This window comes from Oreochromis niloticus, linkage group LG3, assembly GCF_001858045.2.
Source record: "Oreochromis niloticus isolate F11D_XX linkage group LG3, O_niloticus_UMD_NMBU, whole genome shotgun sequence".
Taxonomy (NCBI): Eukaryota; Metazoa; Chordata; class Actinopteri; order Cichliformes; family Cichlidae; genus Oreochromis; species Oreochromis niloticus.
The window spans coordinates 5,587,814-5,614,364 of record NC_031967.2 but is presented as its reverse complement, the minus strand read 5'-3'; the positions used below and the strand labels follow the sequence as shown (position 1 = coordinate 5,614,364).

Genomic DNA, 26,551 nt, shown 5'->3' with positions numbered 1-26,551 from the left:
AGTAAATATCTCCATGAGTACAGCAACTTGGGCTACTGGTTATACCGGTCCAAAGCAAATGAAACTTAATATGCAAATCCTTTATTTGACTGTGAATATGGCTGTGAATTGTTGTCACTTTAGATTCAAAGTCTCCCCAATGTTTCTGCAGTTTTTACCCAAACATAAAGCAACTTTACAAAAATCCATTAGCTTAGTCTCTGAGCCAACATGTCACATATCTACTAAATGCCTTCCTAAACTTTCTTTGACAATGACACTTTATGTAAGGCTTATAGAAGAAGGCTGCAAACATGACATTTTATGCTCACTCTTTGACTGTTTGCCTTTGCAAAAATATGATGTTGAACGGAAAAGTCCTGCTGCAAAAGATGCACAGGCAGCATCGGAAGATTGGTGTCCAGTATATAAGTGATTGAAGAGGCCAGGAAATCCATCAAGTGTGGTTTTTTTTGTGGTCAAAAAACATACTCTAAATGTACTCTGGAGATTGCAGTCAGGCATTGGAACAAAACTTGTGTTCATACGCCATTTCAGAAATCATCTGTCTTTTTGAATTATGTTCGGTTTTGTTTTAAGTTTGTGTCACCTAATAAAATAAATAAATAAATACATAAATAAAATGAAAATGTCTGTTAAAGTACACATTAACTCTTCTGGTTAAAGCTAAGTTCTTGGCATTGGTACCAGCTTTATTTCATACACACTGATATTACTATAATTCCTTGGTAGCAGACACTAACTGCTATTTATATGCTTAACATGTACAACCTCACTCATGAAGGCGTACAAATAATACATGTAGGGTTTTTTTGTTTTTGTTTTGTTCTGTTTTCCTGTTTCCATTGTTTTCATCTAAGGAAATGTCTTATGTAGATAAAATTGCCATTGTCATATGTGGCTCTGTTCTGTAAATTTATGCTCAGAAGAAGTTGCCTAGTTTTATTGCCTAAAATAAAATATTATGATAAATCTAAGTTGAAATATTATTTCACCGGCTGAAAACAATTAGGTTTTTAAACCTTGTTTACAGTTTCTTATTTCTTTGCATTTTAAATGATCATTAACTGTATTTTTCATAACATTTCAATTAGTTTCCATGGAAACTTCACAGCTAAATTACAAAACACATGACAATGTAAATGTAAGAACAAAACACAAAGCATTCTACCCTTCCTATATATAGCGCGTCATCATTACTTTATGCATCCAGCCAAACTCTCTTACTAAATTTAATTTCATGTTTGGCACAACAGAAGATTTCTGAGACACTGACTGCTCTCACTGAGCTCAACTCTATAGTCGATGCACTGAAAGATTAACTAATATAAGAAAAAGCTTAATGTTAAATGAATGCAGGTAAACGCATTCATTACCAATGTACTGCGCATAACAACCACTGGTATGCCAGCAATCAATAGGCTTGTATATTAACTTCATCTTAGAACAACATGACCATCAGTATTTGAAATGGCTGAACAAACTCACCTGAGACAACATTCACATTTCCTCCTAGATGGACAGATTTTACAAGGTCACCGTCAGTGCATATGGGTAGTCGGTTTTGTATTGATCATTGTCCTTTAGCTTTTCCACTTGGTTTCGGCAATAAATTGCGAGGCACTGAGAGGTTTCAATTGGCCTCAGAGGCAGCCGGTGTAATATTATTTTATAGCAGGGGTCATAAATTATCCTGTCTGTAATATCCCCACTGAGGCTGTTGGTAGGATGATGCAGTTTGTCTTGCAAGTTCAGGTCGGATGCTCAAAAATTTCACTCTCCACTGTGCGAGCTTTTGTTCAGATGGGGAGAGTGAGCATTAGCTTACATAATCAAATCCCCCCTTTGTCCCCTACCGCAAAAAATACAGAAATCAGTGATTTTTAAAATAAAAAACACACCCTGTGTCTTCTCATCTCTTCTTTTCTAACATACTTCTTCTCAGAGACTTGCAAATAGTGTACGTGCATTATCTGTACCCTTTTTTAACAGCATGTCCATGTATGTTCACACACACAAAGCTGTGTGTCACCTTATATCTTTTCATACCAAATTCTTGGCACATTTTTTTTTGTCCTGAGTCACAAAGCGACATGGCATGCCTGTGCATGTTCCCGCGCTTTCACATTTAGAGCTGAACTAAAGGAGAACTGAATCAGTGTTTTCAGAGAAGTGTCACTTCCATTTTTCATCAGTTATTCTTGGTGGTTTCCTTCATAGCTCCTCAAAAGACAAGAAAAAAGAAGTGGGTAGAGGCAGAACTGATACTGAACTAGCACACTTGAACTGGACTATGTACTGCTTGGTGAGGAGTCTTTGTAGCACACATCTTTTTAACTATATTACCCAGATCAATATGCCAAGTGTAGTGAGTGAATTGAGAGGCCAGTAATGAGCTCAGCGCGCCTACAAGGCCTGTGAAATTAAACACATTGCTCACCTGCTGCAGATATTGGTGAGCCTTGACTCATTGTTATCATATCAGCGCACCGAGATCAGTGGAGCTCTTTTAGCTGGAATGTTGAGTAAGATGTCCTGGCTCTGGTTTATTACCTCTGCCTGTCCCCAGGTCTCTACTGTGCATGTGTTTCGTTCTTCTGATTTGTGTGCAGCATCACTGATACAGTAGCTTGGATACTGAAAAGTTTCATGTACAAATCTGCAGCTGTGGTTGTTAGAATTTTAGAGTCTGTCTTAATAAGGTCTTGAAGTCAACAAATAAGAAAGTGACGTCAAACAGGTTCTTTTAATTAAACTGTTGTGCATTTTATATCGTTTTTATAATAGCCATAGTCAACCTACAGTGATTTATCTCGACAAAAGGATTACGCTTTAGAGCTTCATTATAACCTCACCTTTGTCTGTGTGAATAACACAGCGATGTATTGCAGAGCCTCTTTGGTCTGTGTTTTAATTGCGGTTACATAACAGGACTTTGTTATATCAAAGGCTTCTATGCACAGCTCTATTCACCTCCCTTTCACCTAAAAAAAATGTCCTCAGTTAGACAGCTGGCTTATGGGTACATGGAAACTGAGGGAGGTCGGGAGGTTGGCGTCTTAAAATATAGGGCAGACTTCCTAATAAGGTGCAAATATCAGGCCTGTGGCACGAGAGAAGCAAATTGCTTTTTGACAGTATATTTAAGATGGTAATCGACTGTCATTTAACACAGCCAATTCTCTCTGAATTGCCACGTGTGCCTGAGAGTTGCCACCCCTCCCTCTCTGGCTCTTTCTCACTTTTACTATCAGCTGTCCCTCTCATTTCCTCTGTCCTTTACATCCATAATTCACTGATGAGAACTGAACCCACCACCCCACACCCCCACCCCTGCTACCCTACCCCACTCATCACCCAAACCCTGCATAATAAATGAAATTCAGTGTTATTAGATTTTAGCTTATATTATAGCTTATAGCTTAGATATAGATTATTAATTCCTCGTCTACTCTAACATACCCACATTTTACAATTGCTGATTCTTATTGCTACAGATGAGAGCATATACCTGTTCAGCTGCTGCTGATATGCTTCTTGTCACTGGCTACTCAAGAATCTGAAATGGCCTCTAATTGTGCCAGTCGTTGCCCCAATTATCATGCAGGAAAGATGAGGTTGCAGTCGTACACAGTTGCTAATGGTTGCCTTTATTGTTGGTGCAATTTTCTAGTGGCAATGCCAGCAGCATAATGATGCTGATGTTACAAATGATGCTGTTGAAATGCAATTGCACTTTTAGTTTTATATATGCACAAGTAAGATTCAAAATTTTTATTAAACTTTTATTTAGTTAGTTCTTTTTTGGAAATAAACTTGGTATATGGCCAAAAAACACAAGGTGTGCAAATTCATGTCCCACATTTATATGTTAATCTTAACTAGACTTCTGCTGCTTACATTGGCTTAACTTTTAGCTGTAGCTATAGGAACAGAATAATGCTTTTGCTGTTTGCCATTTTTAAGGATAGAAACAGAACAATGTCCACTCATTTACTATGTACTACCATTTTCTAATCCTGTCAGGTGAACACTTTCAGTTCCCCCCTTCCTAAACAAACTTGCTGGATCTTTTTTCTTTCTAAAACTGTTCCCCCTCATCTGAAGAGAAGGAAGGAGCAAATGAAAGTGTGTGTCTAAAGAGATCAGCGAAGTTGAATAATGATAAGTAAGCAGGCATTTGCAAAAACGCTGGCTGGTTGCATGACTGTGAAGTGACTTCTCCGTTCATTCTGTGTCTCCCCCTTTCACCCTTTCAAGCCTTTCTTTGGTGTGCCTTCCAACCCACTGTCACTTGCTGTGTCCCAACTCATGCCACCACCACCATCCCCATCCGTCTCTCTCTCTCTGTCTCCAGATAAGGCCAGTAGAGCTGCAGGCTGCTGGGCTGGTTAATTGGAACAGTAGAGTCTTGAGGCCTGGCCAGTGAGCCTTGTGCTTCCCACCAAAACATCTCCAGGCACCAAGACAACCACACACATGCTTCAGGATACACACACACACTCATGCACACAAAGTTATTCGCTCAGATTCTCTCAAGCCCCCAGCAAACATTTTACACTTCACGAATGCAAAGCAGCTTAGATCTTGTGAACAGGTAGGATCCAGTATTTTACTCAAAGAAACTAAAAGAAGAACAGTGTACTTACAAATATAACAACCTGTACATTGTAAAATTGTTTAAATAGCCTGAGCTACCTTTGTTTGTTTGTAAGAACATATCCATGCATTTAGCACCAATTAGTGATCTGAAATTCACTTGTGTGCCATATGAACAGATGCTGTAATTTACTCTTCTGGAAATGTAAAAGAAAAACCTAATTGTTGCCCTCTTTATTTAAATGACACACAATTTCCATGTCCACATCTCAAGTCTACGTGCTCTTACACTTCTTGAAATGTTAGAAATAGGTGCAACCAAATTATAATTGGTAATGTGTTGGTTGTGACCATGGCAGGGAGGGTTAGGCATGATAGAAGATGAAAGGCATAATAAGGAGGTCGGTGTCAAACTAGGGAGGAAAAAAAGAGGGCAGGTGAATTCCTTTTTCAGTTCCTTTAATCAATGCTTGCTTATTTTTGGAGAGCTTTGCATTGTAAAAGAAAAATGTCAAACTATTGCCAGTGGAGGCTTTTCACAAGTGACAAGCAAATTGTCTTTTTTCCACAAAGAATCGTTCAAACTCAATTCAGACGACCACATGCCTATTTTGATATTTTAAAAATAAATAATCAATTAACTAAAACACTACATGAGAGCAATAATGAATATGAGACTAATATTGATACTATGGTATGAGTATCAGTAAATAAACTCTGAAACAGCATAATTGCAGGCTTAGAGTCTGCTGTGCCATTTATCTGCTTTATGCTCAGTGTCTTTCTCTCTCCCTTTAATGGAGGTTTTTTTTGGCTCAATTGATTGATTGGCTTGATTTTTCATCCCACAGAGGACATTTTATCTTTTAACTGATATGCGATCAGCAAGAATAGCTTCAATAACCTCTCCTACACAGTACTCCCTTTAAAAAGCTTTCATAATTGACATTGCTGATTACTGAGAGACCTAATGAAAAGATTGTGGTGGTCTGTATGGAATAAAAGATGGTGTGGAATTTAAAAACTTATCACTCAGTGGAGGCCGATATTTTCTATTTGATGATATATATTGGCGTTCATAGTCATTGATAAATGAAAAAGAAAAAAGTTCAGAGAATACAAAAGAAGCGCCGTTCATTCATGTTATCAGTGTTCATGTTGCACAGTTTGTTGCACTCTCCAACTTCCCTGTTGGCAACATGTGTTTGGGAGGCCATAAACACAACATCCAGTTGATCTGAGCAGAGTAAGGCAGAGGATAAATTACTAATCCACATGTTGTTTGAACAATAAAATGAGATTATTTTGAAACTGCATTGTCATATTTTTTTACTGAGGACTCATAAATAACTATTCATCCATCTGCTTCCGCTTATTCAGTTCAGGGTGTCGTTGGGACTGGACCCTATCCTAGTTACTGAAAGGCGAGAGGTACAGACTAGACAAACTGCCATATTGTTGCAGAGTCAACAAAGGGCCACTTTAGAATCAGCAATTAATCCAACCTCACTAACAGTCTTTTGAGTGTGGGAAGAAGCCTGAGTATGATGCAGAGACTATGAAAGCTCTACACAGAAAAGCCCTGGAGGGATTGATTTGAGCCCAGGACCATCTTACTATGAGGCAACAGTGCTAACCACAGCACCACCCTGCTTCCCATCATAATTAACTACACAAAACAAATTTCAGGGAAGTCTGTGTACGTTTCATCTGTCTGGAAGAAAAGAAAAACATCACCTGAATTATTGGATTTTTGAATCAACACTGTCAGTATTAGGGCTGGGCCATATCATACTGTTCACGGTAATACCGGTATAATGTTGGGCAATGATAAGAAAATGAAATATTGCGATAGAATATGGGTAAAACGCACATGCGCAGTGCCTTTGTTTTCATATGCACATGGGGGAAAAAGTATGGCGGCGACGGAGAGTGAGAAGGGCGAAACGGATCGTTAAATGAAACGGATGAACCAGAATTGGTTTGTAAAAATGCTGCAACTTCAGTGGTGTGGAACTGGTTTAGCTTTCGTCCGTCAGATACACAACAAAGCACTATTTTTGGTAGAGCATGCTAGCGGGCCGTCGTTTTTTGGAAAATACGAGACACTTAAAATCAATTCTTTGGTTGTTCTGAAAATCGACAGTGCCCCTTATAATCCCGTGTGCCTTATGTATGAATTCTGGTTGTATTTACTGACCTCGAAACGATTTTATGTGGTACACGGCGCTCAAAAATCTGTCAAATGTTTTAGCACGACTTTGCTAAGCTACGAAGCCGCACCGCTTGATGGATTGTCGGAGCATTACGGCTATCGTAGGCAGGAGCCTCGCGGAGTGATACATACTGTGCTTCAACATAATATTACCTCTTTTTAAGTTTTGTGGATATTATACATGGTTATGCTGAGGATATGTCAGCCAATTTCCACCGGAAATGCCTTTTGGTTAAACTGTCAGCAAGGAATTTGCGTTTGCACTGTTAAATTTTTATATAACTTTAATGCACATAAAAAACAGCTGCTTGTTTAAGTGAAAATTGTTTTTTTGCACTAATAAAGTTGTGGAGTTGTAAAGTATTTTGTCTAGTGTTAATTATATCGTCAGTTAGATCGTTATCGCAAATTTTCAAATGTATATCGTGATAAATATTTTTGGTCATATCGCCCTGCTCTAGTCAGTATCAGTTTTAAAAATCCTTTTGGGCACTCATCTTTCTATTTCTATTATAATGTTATGTTTTATATGTGTGTATGTTTCATAATGCCCGGTCAAAATTTAAATATTTGTGACCACAGGAAGAATAACTGCTACACTGCTAATCTGGATCTTAATAAACCAAACTAAACCCTCTATAACTGCCTTCTCTTTTCAGCCTTACAGCATTTTAATTTGCAGAGCAAATTCATCTCTTGTCCATGATTCAGCCTGTCAAAGTGTCACAGTAAAAGGAGCAACAAGGAGTCCCACTAAAGTCATTATGAGTCTGGCTGTTACAGAACTAACAGCAAGGCTAAAGCCCTTGATCTCTTTCATTAGCATCTTCTTATCAAGGCTAAACGCAGTTAGCACTAACAGCCAGAGCTAGTCACTAGTGGCTTAAAGCTGACGAGACTGATCAAAGTCAGTAGCCTGATGTTGAATAAAGAGCTACACACCTCTGTTAGTTCACACCACTCACATGACTGAAAGGGGTCTGTTCAGCATGTGCTATACAGATTCCATTAGTTTTCTTTATTGACCAATCATTTTGTTCTAACTTTTGTCACCAAGGTCACCAAAGGGGTTTTATATCAAAACACAGAGTATGTATGATACGCTGACAGCCTGATTGATGTCTGGCTCGCTCTAGTTCAATTTACAGCTTCCTTAGAAATGTCTCACTCAATGTCTCAAATGAAATACAGCCCTCCCTTTTCTCCATCTTTCTTCTTTCTCCTTTAATTTTTTAAATGACTTGATGCCAGCCATCTCTGCCTATGATTCTCTTTGCTGTTCCTTCTCATACTAAATCCTTGTGTTCCCACTTGACCAGGAATATTAAAAGTGGCTCAGCGTGCCTCTCTGGTTAATTAGAGCACAGCAGTGGCAGCAACAGCTTCATGCTGACGGATGGTACACTGCTGAGCTTCTCACAGGCCAGGATTAATGGCTCCTGCCTGACTACGATATGCTGTGTGTGTATTTGCTTATATGTAGAAGCTGTGTGTATGTGATGCATAGTGCACAGGAATAGTATTTGTTTATGTAAGTGTTTTACTTTACATGATTTTATTATATACATTTTTCATAAGCTTTAGCTATATAGTACTTGAAAAAAATGTTTTAAGTGTCCTGTACTGAAGATGAACAAAATTTTTTAAAAACTCCACAGCACTGAACTCTGTGCAGGAGGAGGAAGTTGAAAGTCTGGCACAGTTCCACACAACAGGTGTAATCTGGTCAGCAGGGAATCTGCAGACGTGGAGCCAAGACGTAGCTCAGTAAGAGATGGATTAAACAAGAAAACTCACTTTTGTGCCGAAGCATAACGCAAATGTGCACGAGCACAAACCAAAACTCATTTTACCCTGACAAAAAACAAATGTGTACGTTTATTTACATAAATACATATTTAAAGCTATTTTGATCCATCACACTCAGTTTTAGATACTGTACAATTAAAGCCCAGATAAAATAGGACTGTAACAAAAGGAATACATTCTTGAGGAGAATGTAAACATTATTTTTATTGTTCTTAGTAGTATTATTATTATTTTTATATATTATATACTTTGCAGGGTGCTCCCTGCATTTTGTCCTATGGCAGCTGGGATAGATTCCAGCTGAAATGGATAAGTTGAAGTGGATGTGTGGATGACTATACTCTACTACACTATACTTTAGTTAAATGTATGTGGCATTTGAGTCCCTTGACTAGGATAGGGTGACCAGGGTCTGATATTGTCTAAAGCAAAACATTGTGATAGAAGATCAAATTAAACAATGCTTTCACTGGGAGGTTGATAGTGCAGTTAAGTCATTTTTTCCATTAGCAAATTCTGTTCAAGGCACTATTATTATAATTAGAAAGAATGGATCCTTTACTTTTGCATCAACACTTAAAATACATATTAATCAGGTCTACTGTTTTCCCCTGCCTGCCGTTGGTGATTGTAAATTGGAAATTCAGCTGCAAATTAATTTTTCACTACACTGTAGCAATCCATAGTCGGAAGGAGAAGCAATGTCTAAAAGCAAGCAGGTTAAGAAACCAAACTAAGCGGCTTGTTCTATTGATCTCTCTCTGCTCTGTCTCAGTGCTGTGGTATCTGTATCACAGCATGGCACCTACACAGGGATATTGTGACTTGAGTGACTGATGTCTCCCTCTCTAGCTCTCTCACACGCTGTCTTTCTTTCTCACTCTCTTACTCTCTCTCATTCTTTCAGTTATTGTATACATTTTGGCCAATTAATCAACTTGTAGTAATTTTTTTTTATTTTTGCCACATTTCTATGCTGTACTGAGACTTGTTTGCTTTAATAAGTTGTGGTTATGGTTTGTGTTCTTTTGCCATTCAGTTGGATTTAGCCATTTTAACATTACTTTTGTTTATTGACAACTTCTTAGAACTCTCTCAAATAAACTGGCTTCCATTATCTTATTGCCATGTATCTGATTTAGTACTCCAGCCGGAGTCATGAGTATAGACATTTAAATAAAGAAAATGGAACTGGCTTGGTTTTTGTTGGTCAGCTATCAAAACTTTGTCTAGATTTGTAAAGATGGACCCAACACACACAATGATTGTGCTCACAGTTGCAGATTTTATTGATATCTTCTGCATATAATGTTACTCACTTTCCTCTCAGAGCTGGTCTTGGCACATCCCGCACTGGTCTCCCACCTCACTATAATAGAGAAGACTGTCATTAGTGGGAATGTCACGACCTGTGGTCTCACCTGCGTCCCCAGCACTGCCCCCTTAAGCTCACTGCACCACCCCTCCCCTGCAGCTTAGCCAGGGACCACACCTCCACCACAAACTTCTACTGTAGTGTGATTTAAGCCAGACACCCTTTGCAGTGCTGAGGTAGAGTTTTTGTCAAGATAGTAGAAACATTCCCATGGGTTAATTTGCGAGGAAATGGGTCAGTGGTGGCTTACATGACCATGTAGTCGTTCTGGGAGTTGCAGAGGTTCTACTATTTGTACAAATTAAGTAAGATCAGGGTGTATGAGACTTGGTACAGACTGTGTTTTAAGTCTAGTATATTGCTGTAGCTTAGTTTGGATTTTTTAGCCAGAGGGATATCAAGCAAGCATTCTATTAAAACAATAGTAAACCATATTTTTTTAGACTGGAACTGACTAAGGCTGATTTTGTCTTTGTTAAAACAATGGGTTTAAGTGCCATGGAGAGAGGCACTGAGGAGTATTTGAAAAGAAACAGATGCAGGTCCACAAATTAGTAGATTACACACACTTCAGGGTAACACTGCACAGTCACATAGGGACAGTAGCTTTGCTAAATCCAAACAGCTGCACGTGCAACCTGAATCAATCACAAGCACATGGTACAATTCTCTGAGCTCTAGTTATCTCTTGAGACTTGCTGTGTTTCCTCAGTGTCCTTGGGATTTAACAGTACAATCAGGCAAGCCAGCTAAGATCATATAATAAGCAGAAAGAGAAAGCGTAGAGGATATGTTGACTATCAGCATGGTGACCTTCATAAATGCAGCAGTAAGAAATGCAAGGAATGTTTGGTTGTCTTTGGTGGTAGAAACTCTCCAACAAGACAGAAATATCTCTTGGCAAGGAAATGTTTTTGTGCTATGTACCCATAATGGTGCATGAATGTAAACTCTCAAACTTTAAATCTATTTAATGTTTCTTCTAGTGATTAATCTAGTGATTATACAAATATACAATAATCTAGTGATTATTGTGTAGTGAACATATTTATGTGTATATTCTTGCAAAAGAGAAAAGAATGTATTCAAATACTGATACAGAGCGCCGTCTCTGTGAGACCAAAATAAACCAGCCTCAATTTATCACTCCTAGAGGGATGGTGTGCCTGCCACATACTTATAGACATTTTGTCTCACTGTGCTTTGCATTAAACAACAGCTAGACTTACAGTTAGCCAACTGTCTTATGTATACATATGAGATTTGTGAAAAGCTGCAATCATAAAGCACATATAGATCTTTAGCCTTCCTTTTCTGTCAGAAACTCATCGACGTGTAAAAAAGCTCTGCACTTAACACAGACAGCTGATTTTGGGCATAAATTTAGGAAGGTAGATAATAGAAAAAAATGACCAAATATGACTGATATCATAATTATGTTTTGTGTTCAGCATGCATATTCTAGTAATGCATCGTGCTTTTTCACATATGTGATGCAACGTCCCACCCTTCCAGCGACACTGGGTGTATATCCCATGTTAAAAATATGACCTCATAACAGCCATCTAAAGGCAGCATTAATTTGTCATGTTATCAGTGTGTCGTCTTTCAAAGAAAAATGGTCCTGTCTTTATTTGTTTTCCTCCCTCTGCTATATCATACAGCTCTCTCTTCCCTCTAGTCTCCCTAATCTTTTTCCACTGATGTTAAGCTTTGGCCTTTGGAGATCTTGGTTGTAGTGTAGCAGCTCTCCCTTTCTCTGTATTTCACTCACTCTACTTCGCTCCTCTTCATGTATGCCAACATCATCTCTGTTGTCACTTTGAAGCGAGGCAGGATAGCACAAGGGAGCATGAGCAGGGGTGAGCCTAGCTTTAATTGTAGACCGTCTGAGATGGAAATTAAATCTCACTTAAGAATTAATGGCTAGGGATTAGGTCAAGCCCTAGGGTCAAGACCAGCTATTCAGATAGCTATTGACTCTCCAGCACTCCAGTCTGAATTGCATTTGATTTAATGATGTGTGTTTGCATATGCATACCCGTAAAGTGTGTGTGCACCACCATTGGGTTCTGTGATTTATCAAATATTACAATTCTACTGAAAACCGTGTGTTTATGTGGTGTGTGTTGCGTGTGTGGTGCGTGTGGATGACAACTTTCTTTACTGGATATAAAACAATCAAGCAGATAAAATAAGACATTTATTTCATTCAGGGTCTTTCGGGATGTATGGAGCCACACAAAATTGCTAAACTTACTTAGATGGCTGTAGGCAAACTTTTTTGAAGTGTCAGCTTTGAACTGAAAAAAAAAAGTGTAGGGATTATTAAATATAGAATATGGTGTGCAAAACTGTAGGCAAAGCAAAGAATTAAATACTATATCAAATCTCTATTAAGGCTATCAGGCTAATTGCTTACTAACTAATTTGAAATGTAAAGTGTTTGCATGTAACTGACGGTTCTGTCTTTTTGTTCTTCTTGTTTCTCCCAGATCGCCAGCTCCCATCCCAGTCATGGAACCCATACCTGCGTAAATCTTTGTGTTCTGTAAGTTTAAGGAGAAGAATGGCATTAAACTGAAAATGATGAGCACATCAAATGCTCAAGCAGACACCAGCAGGCTCTGATACCCGTCTACTATATAGCTCCCTTCCTCTTTTGCTCATTTTCTTCTACTTGCTCTCCTCCTGAAGAAAGATCACAATCTTCCCCCACCCCACCCCCAAGCTTTTGGCAGCAGCTCAAATTTCCTGGAAATTGCTCTGAGATCTGGATTTGAGAGAGGAACATTCTATTTTTGGTCCAGGATAGACAAAGAGGCTTTTGAAGAAACAACTGTGTTGAAATTATCATATTCCCCCTCTTTTATTCTCCCCCTATTCCTCAGTCCCAGAGGCACCAACTGATGGAGAGACGAAGGAGAGAATCAGGATAAGGAGAAGAATTAGAACACTAGAGAGAGGAGAAAAAAGTGCTTATTGGTCAGGCAAATTGTAGTAGAGCACCTGTGAGGATTGCTTACCCATTGACTTTTATAACCGAATTCAGTACTATATGATACTTCTTGTTTATATTCCTGTTTATATTACAGTCTTTTCTCCTCAGTGAAGAGAGAGCTGTTGCTCATTAGACCTACAGCATTAAGAAAGAAGGGGGACACATCAGAACTTTGAGCATGACAAGGGGGTTAAGAATCCTGTATTTGCCCGTGTGGCCTCTGGCCCTCTTCAGCCTGCTCACTACAGTGAATATGTTGGAATTCGGTGGGGCGCCTGGCCAGTGGGCACGTTATGGGCGCTGGGAAGCTGGATCAGTGGGTGAGCTGAGCTTCAGTCTCAAGACCAACATCAGCAAAGCCTTGGTACTCTACCTGGACGATGGCGGTAACTGCGACTTCTTGGAGCTGTTGATTGCTGGTGGGCGCCTCCAGTTGCGCTTTGCCATCCACTGTGCAGAGCCAGCCACCGTACACATGGAGACACGGGTGAATGACGACCGCTGGCACATGGTCTTGCTTACCCGCAACTTCCGTGAGACCATGCTAATGGTAGATGGGGAAACAAAAGTGGCAGAGGTCAAGTCAAAGAGGAGGGAAATGGCAGTGGTCAGTGACCTGTTTGTAGGTGGGATACCACCTGACGTGCGACTGTCTGCACTGACATCCAGCACAGTGAAGTATGAACCACCCTTCCAGGGCTTGATCTCCAATCTGAAGGTGGGAGAGATGCCTCCTACTTTGCTCAATAGCCAGGGTATTCAGAGTGACCTGGAGTACCTCTGCACCAAACAGAACCCATGCTTCAATGGAGGGTTTTGTTCTATTCAGTATGGAGAAGTTCACTGTGACTGCACCCTCACTCGCTTCAAGGGAAAGTACTGCAAGGAAGGTAAGGCACCATCATAACTCTTCTATTTGTCTTTGTTTTATAATTGCTGTGCAAAATTTGCGGTTAGTTCAAGTCAGAGTCTTGCAGAGAGGTCAGGGACCTCATTTCACTGTTTAGGCTGTCGAAAGTCTCTTCTAACAATGTTTGATGAAGGAGGTGCTGATCCAGTGAGGGCTCAAACGGAGGAGGGTGTGGAACTTTGTGAATAGACTACTTAAAGTATGCATGATCTTTCAGTATTCTCTGATCCAGTATTTTTAAGAACCTTCTTTAAAGATTGAATTGCTGAAGAAGATCACTCTTTTTAGGGATTATGTGAGTCATACAAGAGTTGCAGACATGGCACAGGTGCTACTTTGAATTCAACAGGGACTTATTCAAAAACAATATTTAACATCAAAGCTGCTGAATATTTCACGTTTAAGATCACTGCTATTTCAGCTGGCTTTCTTCTCGTCTGTTTTTCAGTGAATTTACTTCTTTTTTCCTTCTTTCTTTCTTTCTTTCTTTCTTTCTTTCTTTCTTTCTTTCCAAGCCTGTTGTCTCTGGCGTACATGCTGCTCTTGCTTTCATTTGCTCTTGGGATACGCTCATATGCTGTCAACTCATGTCAAATTCAGTTCTGTTTTAAACCTCTGGCTCCCTCCTTCACTGACACATCCCATTTCCATATCTATGGTTTCTCCTTCTCCTTCACATTCTTCCGTGTCTTTTTCTCATCATCCAGTAGCATATCTTTCATTCACCTCCTACCATCTTTTCTCAAGTCTATCTGGACTTTCCACCTCTCGTCACCCCTCTCCCCCTCCATGTCTCTCTCGAATTTGCTCCCTTACTCAACTTATCTCTCTTTCACCTTTACCCGCTGTCAGCACTTCCTACTCCTGACATTCGTCCCCCTTCACTTATCTCTGCCCTCTTTCTTTCATCCTGTTTGCATCTCTACACCTTGCTTGGGAATTCTCTCACTCTCTATGCAGCCATCAGAACTTATTTTGTATCTTGATCACCTGTAATGCAGGATGAGTGGTCTTCACTACCATTATCACTATGGTCTATTGTTGCTTTGTAACCTTTAAAATAATCAATTGACTTAGTAGCTTCTACCTGGTTCTGCATGATGAAATCACTTGTAATTACAGAATGTTAAAAAGGTCGATAACTGTTTTGCCAAAAGTTATGTGACAGTTGTTTGATGCTTTAGACTTTTGTGGCGCTCGCAGATAAGCTTTGACGGTGCTGAAAAAGGAAATCAACCCAAACAAAATGTTTTACTGGAGTCCAGCTTTTGATAGATCTGAAGTAATAAGAATAAAATTAGCATGTGGGTGCAATTTAGATCAAAGCTTTTGATTTATTTTGATGTAGGGTTAGTGTAAGTTTGGAGCTGTCTCAGATAGCTTAAAAAGCTCTACTGTGCTGCTTTTGTTCTCTGCAAAAAGCCGAACAGAAGCCTTTAATTAATGCAGATGAGTTTTTGCTCTTTAGTGACCCTATAGCACAGCAAATGATGTCACTGCTGGACAGCCATAAAAGTCAGTCTGTCTCTTCCTTCCAGTCTCCCTCTCATATTTCACAGTTCCTTCAATTCTTCAAGACTTTTCTGGCTTTCTGTTTCTGTGCCCTGTGTCAGATTGCTGTTTGGTTGCAGCAAGTAGATACTGCTGCCTTGCTCTTAGCTAAATTGAGAGCAGAATACCAATGCAGTGCTACAGTGACTGCAGGAAGCATTTGTCCTTTTGAAATGGAGAGAGTAAGATAGAGGGAGAGAATGGAGATTGAGGTAAGGAGGAGAGAATCAGAACAAGGAATTTGTGGAGAGAGCGATTGCAGTGGTGAGAAATGGAGAAGAGAGCAAGAATGAGGAGCGTAACATGAAGATTTTCATTTGCTCAGGCTTAATTTATTTCCAGAGATGTTCTTTGGTTTGAGGACCGTAAATTGGGTCATTATGGCTGACTGCCAGTGCAGCGGTGTATTTACTCCTTTTATCTAACACGTGGGTGGGAATGTAAAGGTCTTTCGCTCTCACTTTCAGTCAGTTTTAAGGCCCTTTAGATGTCTGCACTAACAAATCCATGTCTCACTGTGTTAGCTCAGTGGTGAAGGGGCCGTGTCAAAGGAAAGATTTTTTTCCTTTTTTTTCTTGATATTTTAAGGAGCTGCTGTCTGCTCTCCTTAGAGAGGATGAATGTATCAATTTGTGGGAAAATTTTTAATGATAAGATGTGGCACTTGCAATAAAGTTATTGGTCTAGTTGATCTGTGATGTGCTTTTTGATTATTCTCAGAACATAAAATAACCAGCACAAGATGCCAGCAACGATTCTGCACATTATTAAAACATGTAATATTGCGATCTACATTATCTAAAACAGTTAATTCGTTTCTGTTTTGTGTTGGCTGCAAAGAAAAGAAAGATAACATTATGGGTGAGGTTTTCCGTTACTGTTTGTCACATAGATATCTGACAAGCAAACCGCTTTAATTATGAAGCTGATTGTGTTGTTGTAGACCATCATAACTGTTACACTTTTTGCTCTAAGAATTGCTTCAGATCTATCGCTATAGTTGTATTCAGGTTTTATTTTTTTAAGTGGTATCTGTTATTTATTCATTATTAAATGCTGGGCAGGTTTAGTTCTGCAAAGTATGGTATTTGACAGACCACCAAGTTTTGTAAAAGAAATATAAACTAATTCTGAACTAAAAGAAATATGTTCCTGCACCGGAGACAAAAACAATCAGAAAAATGAGATGAACACATCTGTTTGTTTGATTGCGATGTGTGCAGCATTGCCCAGGGGCAGATCATCTATCATCTATCAGCTATGTTATGCCATGCCATTGACAAGTCAACAAGTCAACACTAGCCAGCTACTCTCCAACCTGTTTTGAAGCTGAAAAGTGCAACTCAAACTGGAAATAGAGACTGCCTTTAAATAAAAGTTGCACTTTTTGAAACATGTTGGCTGCAGCACTGATGTAGAACTTATAAACTGATGTAGAAGTATGCTGTGTTTCCTTTTGTGGTTTGCATTGCACTTTTTGAAGTTGTACTACCAGTTGGCTAGTAGTAAGGGAGTACTTGTAGGCAAACATGAAAAACTAAAGCTAGTTATAGCAATCTGCTAGCAACCGCAGTAATCACTTTTTTTGGTGGATCACCTTCTGTATAACTGATTTCGCCTAGCAAGAGCCAGCCACCTCCAAGAACCACTGCCAACCAGTAGGTGAATACACATTTTTCCCTAGCAACTGGTGATTGTATCCAGTACAGAGAAGAACTCTTGACCAGTGTCAGAAAGCTCAATACTCCTCAACCTCAAACTAGAAAGTAGAGAATGAAGTTTGACTAAAAGTGGACTGATTCTTATATAGTGCTTTTCTACTCTCCCAGACTACTCAAAGCGCTGTATACAACATGCCACATTCACCCCATGCACTGACTCTAAACCAAGTGCTTTTCTAACAACATTCACACTCTGATGGATGCATCAGAGAGCAACTTGGGGTTAGTATCTTGCCCAAGGATACTTAGCATACAGACTGGAGGAGCCAGGGATCGAACCACCAACCTTCCGATCAGTAGGTGACCTGCTCTACCTCCTGAGCTACAGCCATGCCCAGGTGGTAGCAAATGGGAGCAGGAACAGATTTTATGCCGATATAACAACGACACACAAAAAAACATGCTTTCAGAAAATAACTTTAACTGCAGTGTCATATCTTGTCAAATATTTTACAAAAATTGATATTTAAATATTCAGTGTTAACACTTTGACACCCTGTAATAATGCAGTGTGAACAAATAAGTGAAAACATTTATTATCCAGGTCTAATTCACTGTGAAAATATTCTAGTCCAGACTTTTGAATCCTTTGTTAAAGATGAATGTTGGTTTAAAGTTCAATCTGTAAAATCTGAAAATGAGATGTGACAGCTGAGGTTTTGTAATCCAGGGAGGTTGTGCCATTTCAATTCCCTTAAGCACAGTATGTTTTATGTTATTCCTCTGCTTTGTAGAGTCTGTATCTCCTGTTGCATTGATTTGAATACCAGTGATCTAACACAGCTCTTAGCTGCCTTCATCTATGTCTGGCACTTTAGTATTTTCACTCATTTACATCAAAATTGTTCAGGTTAAGGTTGATCAGACAGAATGAGGGATGAAGGTGGACATCATACGAAAAACAGCCTCATTTTTTTTTTAATTGACTTGATGTCAAAGCGAAAATTCACATTTGACCTCAGAAATGGTTTAATAAATGCTAAATACTAAGGACTGGGCTAACAAACACCCTGAAACATTTCTGTGCTTTATTTACAGTACATAAAGGACAGAAATATGCTGCACTTACTATAATTGTATTTTATAATTTACCATTGGGGTTGTAATTAAACTGGTTTTAGAATCTGTGCTGACCTTGGCTTTGTTCGTGTGTTGACCTTCAAATGGCATTGCAGGGCAAAAAAGCTGAGCTCTCAAGTCACAGTAATGAGAGGTTAAATTACTTTGTGAAAATGATTGTTGTTCCATTAATTTACACAGCAAACTCTGAAGAGTTTTTCAGGTTGCCTTGAGACTGGATTTGCTCTTAACTTGAAAGGTGTTTGACATAGAGTGAAAATTGTTAGCTAACTTGACAGACTTAAGCTGTTAGAACTTATAAATGGACCATAGTCAGAACCCTCATTAGAATTCATTGAAAAGAAATTAATTCTGCATGGCATAAATTCTTCATAAGATTCTTCCTTCTTAGAACAAACTGGACTTCAGAATAAGATCAAGCCTGTAAATAGTACAGAAATATGGAAATTATTGATCTTTGTTGCAAATGTGCCAGTTAGGGGTTCCTCAGATGTCCCACTAATGGAAACACATTGCTTGTTTTTACAGCAGGTCGGTACAGCAGGCTAGGTAATGTGACATGGAATTTTACGCTGGCATCCTGAAGCAGTTTTGGAATTTTCATGTGTGTCCTTGTGGCTCAAATGTGCATGGCCTACGTACAGTACTGTACTTGGGCGATCGTGGCTCAAGAGTTGACAGTTCGTCTTGTAATCGGAAGGTTGCCAGTTCGAGCCTCGGCTCGGACAGTCTCGGTCGTTGTGTCCTTGGGCAAGACACTTCACCCGTTGCCTACTGGTGGTGGTCAGAGGGCCTGGTGGCGCCAGTGTCCGGCAGTCTCGCCTCTGTCAGTGGGTGGATGACTGAACATGTAAAGCGCTTTGGGATCCTTAGGGACTATGTAAAGTGCTATACAAATACAGGCCATTTTACTGTACTTGAATCCTAGTTAAAGATACCAAAGAAGTTAATTCTGCTAATGTGTTGCCTCTGTAAGTCAGATTGTGTAGATTAGGCAAATCTTGGCAAAAGTTTGTTAGTTTCACTGGATAAGGATGAGATTTTGATGTGAAAATGCTAAAAATTCGGACATTTAACTTAGTTTAAATTTAACTCAGTTGTTGTTTTTTGTTTGTTTTTTGTTGTTTTTTTAACCTCTGACAAGAAATGATATTTAGGAACATCACGCAAAATCGGATGTTAGCCATTTTTGGCAGTCAACTATACACAGAATGTGTATATACCACTCTATGTCCACGTCTCTAGTTGGAAGTGCCAAATAGAAAACTGTTGAAAAACAGGTGCTTAGATTATTACTGCTCTTTGGACTCTAATTCACCTCCATCATCACTTTTTATTATATGTGTTGGAATAAAGCAGAAACCTGGGTCTCTGAGAAGCACCACAGTTAACGTGCCTGGACCCTGCATACCCCCATCTTAAAGCAAGCTGTGACCTCAGGCGAGCCTCTAGCTGCAGGGTGAGGAAGACAGAGAGAGAGAGAGAGCTGTGGTTAGGGAGTCAAAGATTAAGCTTGAAACACACACTGTCCTTTTCATAGCCCAAGGAGATGTTTTAACACTGTACCATCAGATGTGGTTTTCCCCAACAAGCCAGAATAATCTGCCTTATCAGCTGTTGCAATGAACGATAAGAAGTCAACGTCTTAACACTGCAACACCCATGAACTTGACATTTTAATTTATCTACCACGTAAACATGTTGTTTTTTGTCTTAAATTGCATTCCGAGAAAAAGGTGAAAGTCTTGTACACTGAAAGAAAGAGAAAATGCCCTGAAAACTCAAAATAGTTTGACTCAAAACATTTTTGAGTTTCTCTAAACTTTTGACTTTACTAAAAAACAATGTTTGTGATAAAGTCATCAGGCACATGGTGAAAAAATATCTCTCCATTTATTCATTTCTTTATTTTTTGCACATTTTCTCCCCCCTTAAGAAATTTTAAGCTATAAAAAAACCCCCAACAATCGAGATATTGTTACCTATACCTATTAACCTGTGTTTGGTCATTCAAGTATATTTTCAGTGATTGGGTGAAAAAGGTCAGTGTTGTTACTTCAAAGGCAAAACAGAGTGTATCCATACATACATAAAGTGAGTGTGTATCCATACAACTAGTGTGAACAAGACCAATTAGAACATGTACATCCACTCAAGATTTACTAACAGTCAATTTGGAGGAGCACTACTCAGAATAGTGCAAGAGTCATATGGTAAATGGTAAATGGCCTGTATTTATATAGCGCCTTTATGGTCCCTAAGGATCCCAAAGCGCTTTACATATCCAGTCATTCACCCATTCACGCACACATTCACACACTGGTGATGGCAAGCTACATTGTAGCCACAGCCACCCTGGGGCGCACTGACAGAGGCGACAGAGGCATATATGCATAATGCCATTATCTAAAGGTTTCCCCTACTTCTATAGTGTTTCGGAGAATTCTTTAGTGTAACCTAACGTAAAAACTAAATATGTGAATATTGTAAAGTGAAACAACAATGCCTTTTCACTTCGCTCATATATGACACAGACATGTAGGGTTAATGTTATTCTGAATACCTTTGCTGTACCACTGTAACAATATTAAGCCCAATCAATGTCGGTATGACCAGTGATAATGACCAAAAAATACACGTGTAACCTGTAATTTTTGTCATTTAAGAGAGACATTTAAGGTACATAGGATATATATGTTGGTGTGTTTGGTCAATAATTCTACATTCCAGTTGTATTACATATTATATTGTACTGCATTCAGATCTCACACCATTCTATATGCTGTATACAATACAGGAATGATTAATTTAAAAAATCACAGTTAAGAGCTGAGCGTGTTTAGACCTTGAATTCTAAGGTAAAAGTTGATGGTGGATGGTGACACAATGAGCCTGGAGCAAAGAGCAGAGGACATGAAAGAGAGTCGTACATCATGGTGATAATTGTGCCTCCCACTGGCACACACAGAGGGATGAGGGGGAGTGAGTGTGGTTGTGATGGTGGGGGCTCACTGTCTGATAATTGATATCCCAATTATCTTGTCCTGTATACATAAATAAGTATAGTGCTAATGAGAGGGCTGTACCCTGTAAGGTCGCCTGAAGAGGTTCCATAGATAACCTTATCAGGTATATGTCTAGCTGTAACAACAGAGGATGACTAAACTTAGGCCTACACCAAACCAACAAGACTGATAAGGCGAAATGAAGCAGTACATGCTTCAAGTCTCCACTGGATTTGATTGCTGAGATTTTGTTGGTGTTTATCAAAGCTGCTCTGTTGCCTCTCTGCTGTTTCTGCTGCTGCTGTGCGCTGTCGGGACAAGGTCTTTGCAGAGCAGCAGTCGCTATGTTGCTATGATTGTATCTGACTTCTTTCCTCCGCTCCACTTTGTAATTTTACTTTGTCTTGTTATTGCAATATGGGCAGGTTAGATTCTAGAAATATCACTTTCATGTATTTTATATTGTGTTGTATTGCTTTTAGATTTAGTAAAACAAAGTTTACTAATTACAGCGTCAATTTTCCAAAATGGCTGCAATTTCAGAATACAAAAAACACATTTTCAGTAGAAGATTGCAAAATGTAGAAAATGTAGAATACATTGGAAAATTCAAGTTAATGTGGACTTATTTAAAAGTATCTGATAAATTGACCCGTCTTTCCAGGGTCCCAAGACTTATTTTCAAATTGATAGAGCTATGGTGAATCCAAGGAGGCCAAAATAACAAGCAAACAAATTTATCTAGGGAAATATAATGGAAATATAATAGGTATAACCAAATTATAATTAACAAATCAAATTATAAAACCTTACCTTCATTAAAAGGAGAAAGGAAGGTAAATCAAATGGTAATCTACCATTACAAATTCCTAAAAAATAATGGCTCTACTAACCGCATGACAAAAACATGCAAAGGACTCAAGAATGTCTTGAGACATTTTAGTTTTTTTTTCCCTTGCAAGCTTGTAGAGTCTACCTACTTGTGCCTTTTTTCTGCACAAAAGCAGACCTCAAACACATTGTGCAGATTTCTGTGGTGGAAAGAATTTATGTGCTGTGTTTGGATTGGTTACTATTGACAGGTGTGGGCTACTACTAACCGCTGATCCATCATGGTGCGTGGTCTTTGTAGCGAACACAAATCTAAACCAAACTAAAATTTGCTGTATCCAACTAGAAAAACATGGCAAAAGATAATAAATGCAGTTTTTACCATATAGTAATATGCAATATACTAATTAAGTATTCATCTAATTCTAAAGAAGCTGTAGCCCAATTATCATGGGTTGTGTGCAGATAGCGAGTATAGTTCACTGGATACTTCATGTGCTAAGGAAATTGCATTTGCAGTTTGATGCACCTCATCATCTTCCAGAAGATAGACAGAAGATGATCGAGTACAGCTTCTGTACCCTGCACTTTGGTGTGTTTTTAGTGCACAGTAATTTCATCTACATTCGATAATTCAAAGCGGACTACAAAATGGCAAAAAAACCAAAACAAAAAACAATAAGATGTAGTACATACTGGATGTTCCAAACAGACCTACAACCTGATTATGCAACCTTTGACTGCAGGTATACGTGAAATGTCACATTTTGAGTAAAGCCATGATGATGCTAACAAAATGAAAATTCCAGTTGAACAATTTTAGTCACTGTCTAGAAAAATACAAGAAAACTATTATTTTGTCTTTATTTCTCCCCCTTGCCTAATAATTGCTATATGAACAGAAATCTTGCCATCTTGCTTTCTTTACTGCCACATCCACCCGTGTAACCGTGCTTTTGTTCGGTCTTTGCTAGTCATCCACATGTTTTTTTCAACCCTCAACTGTGTAAAACCATTTTCCTGGTTGAGCAATCCCAAGTTCAAAGGATACATGCTCCTGGGCCTCTATTCTTTGGTTGATAGATTCCCAGCTTCCTTGAATGGACAGCAAAGCAAAATTTCCCTATTTAGGCATGGGGTCCTAATATAGCTCACTTCCTTTTACTTTGAAGGATGTTGCTTATCTCAGTCTCTCTTGCCACGCTCTCTTCTTACATTTTGCTTTCATGTTTTTTTTTCCTTTTTGAGGACCATCATATATCAGTCTGCAGTCCTATAACTGATTCTGATCCAGTGTTTAATTTGTCTTTGGTGATTAAAAATGAGAAAAAAAGGAAAATGTAGTAACAATTGCTCCAGATGAGAGATTTCCTTAAATCCCTAATCCCCTAATTCCTTCCATTTTTCACACCGTATGAATTCCCTTATGCAGATTGCCTCTCCTTGCAGAAGCAAAAAAGCAAGCATTAAGCAAGCAAGCTGGATTAAAGTGTGAGGTTAGGTTGCCTGACTCAAAGGAGTCAGTGAGTGTTGTGCACACGCAGCTCATGTTTGTTTTGACTTGTGGGGTGGTAGATGTATATGGGGTGGGTGCAATCAGGCGAATGGTTTTCAGGGAGGATGCCACTCTGATGTTTCCAGCCCACTTTTTTCCTTGCCCTTTTCCCAGTGATCCTCTACTGGTTTGAAGGTCCCTGCCAGCGTGATTGTCCATCACATGCAATTAAAGCTTGCTCTCTACCCCAGCTGTCACTCTGCGAGTACAAAATTGAGTGGGAAGTCGGGCTCACACACCCTTGTCACCTGTCACTTGCTATCCATCCCCATTATCACAGAACTGTAGAACCCAAACAAAACAAAACAAAAAAATGTCTCTTTGAAGGTAACCTTTGCTTTTGGCTTACTGCACTAAACAACTGTTTAGTGCACTGAGTTTCCACATGTGCTATACAAACACGATGTGCATCATTTAGAAATAAAACAGCCATAATATGTAAAATTTTATTTGATTGTAAATTGTGTTTATATGGGTCAAATTGAACATCATTCACTGTGCAGTACATTCAGACATCATTCCATCAGACATCAGACGGCTTCTCTAACACAGCAACAAAGCAAATCAATAACTTGTTTTACTGTGTGATTACCCAGTATTGTTATCCTAATGTACTCACATCAATTGCTTTAAATTTCATAAGCATAGATTTTTGAGTACTTGGGGCAAAGCTTTATGCAATTAGGCTTGATTTTCTTTTTTTTTTCAGCTTTAAGGTCTCCTGTCTTTGTGTAAACTGTTAATTAACAGTTTCCCAGAGGCTGAAGTATCTAGAAAAGAAGTATTAGCATCCACTCAGTCAGATATGTTGTGCCTCTGCAATTTGTCATTTGTAAACTGAAAGATACTGTTTGTCAACTTAAAATACATTTTTTTTCTTTCCTTTCTCTTTTTTATAGCAGTAGGAATGAATGCGTATATTAGTTGCATTGTGGTACTAGTTTTACAAGCATTACAGTAATTTAAGACTTCAAATAGTTTTTTCTAAAATATAAGCTACATATCTTAGTATGCTAGCACACCAATGTCTGCCAGTGTGATTATTTGCTGCTATTGACTTCACACTCAGCAATAACAGGAATGCAATACAACAAAGTAATTATAGTTCATCAATTTAAAGCTCTCTTCATATAATTTTGATCTTAAAAATGGAATAAGGATTCAAAACCATGTACTTAATAATTTGGAAGACGGGATCATTTACATGAAAAATTTGCATTTCTTTTAATTTCAAGTCAAATTTAGTATTGATTTAAACTCGAGCAATGTTGTTTATTACAACTTTATTTGAATAGATTTTGGTCATGGAATCAAAGAATGCCATAGGCCATTGATAGTGAATAATTTCTTTCTCATATCCAGTTTTACTGTTGATATTTTTGACTTTATATCATTAACTTGATGTTCATATGAGTTATAGTTTGTTTATTACTGTCCAGAACCACTTCAGCACTATTTTGTATTCTAGTACAGTTGCTGATTCCACTATCTATACATTTTAGCAACTGCGAGATGTTTTTAAAATTTACTTCTTCCAGTTTTTACACTGGAAGAAGAAGAAGAAGATTCATGCTTTCCCCCCATCAAATTACCTACCAAGAGAAACACACACTTATCTGTCACACTTATCTACACATAATCATCATATATTTTCCATTAATGTTTCATTACGTCATTTATCAACATTCATTTCTGGTCCTTTCTAAAAGGACTCTGTTGTGTTCATTGTTCTTGTTATTGTGGCACAGCAGGTTGATGCATTGTCAGGTTGTGCTTTCTTGGGGTCCACCGCACTAAAAACCTTAAGGAACCAAATGCAAGCTTGATTTATTGTGCTCATGTGTTGAACGATCGAGAGAGAGACTAAAAAAAATACTGATAAAGCTGAATACTCACAGTCTCAGTCAGCCGCCTTTGTTTTGTAACCTTAGGCTGCTGGTGAAAATAATTTTGCACTGTGTTGTCACTGATAAGAAATCCTTTCAACTACATGTATCAGATGACCCCCTGTGGCTCTGTCCTGGACATCTTGTTTGTGCATTCAGTCAGAAACATGGTGAGGCAGGGAAGGCTTTGGTTATAGTAAAGGGGCTTTGGTTCCCCTTTACTATTCCCCCACTCCCCCACCCCCTTCGAACTCCAATCAAACACCTGCCAGTTGGTCTTATAATAAACACTGTAATCTCCCTTCTAAACAAGTCAAAGACCCGTGTTACTAGAATATGACAATATTGATATAAGTGGGACAGAAGGTTCTGATGCTATCTCACAGCCCCAACTGAGCATGTGAGTGTAAATACAGGTGCAAAATACCCTGCACTGCACTCACACATGTGAAATAGAGGCCTTGATCACAACACGTGGGACTTCAATTGGCCTTTTGAGACCACCTAAATGAACTAAGGTGCCATCAGTTTGGATTTCTGCATAAGTAGGGCGACATTCGTGATTACTTTATAGATCTCTTGTGATCTGGACCAGGTCTATGACAATTATTTATTAATTTAGCCTTCCAAACAGACGGGACCGCCTATGGAGTTAATACAGCTCCGGCAACACCAAATTACTCGGAAATGAAGTCTGATTGCTGATGTGCCTGCTGCTGTAATGCCGTCACTCAAGTTGCAAGCTGTTGTTACCTGTGGCTCATCAACACCGAATCAGACTTCATAACACAGAGAATAAAAATTGACTTTTTTAAATTCTATTTTAAGCTTCTTTCAGTTTGACACGAGGAGCATTTAATAAAATAATTGTGCTTACTGAAGAACTGTGATAATATGATAAAATTGTTCCGGTTCTAGAACAGCACATGAATTATAAATATAGAGATTTTTGCACAAAATTGAATTTTGCGTTTGTCTTTGCAGTAACTTGACGAGTCTGGCTTACTTCCTGA

At 38.8% G+C, this 26,551-nt stretch overlaps 1 protein-coding gene across 1 annotated transcript in view; it reads left to right on the top strand.

Moving 5' to 3' along the window:
- The window catches only part of nrxn2b (neurexin 2b), a 643,742-nt gene that overhangs the window by 54,756 nt on the left and 562,435 nt on the right, over nucleotides 1–26,551 (top strand). The window contains 1 exon segment of the mRNA XM_025905407.1: nucleotides 12,494–13,889. Coding sequence (XP_025761192.1) covers nucleotides 13,178–13,889 — 712 coding nt within the window. The 5' untranslated portion in view covers nucleotides 12,494–13,177.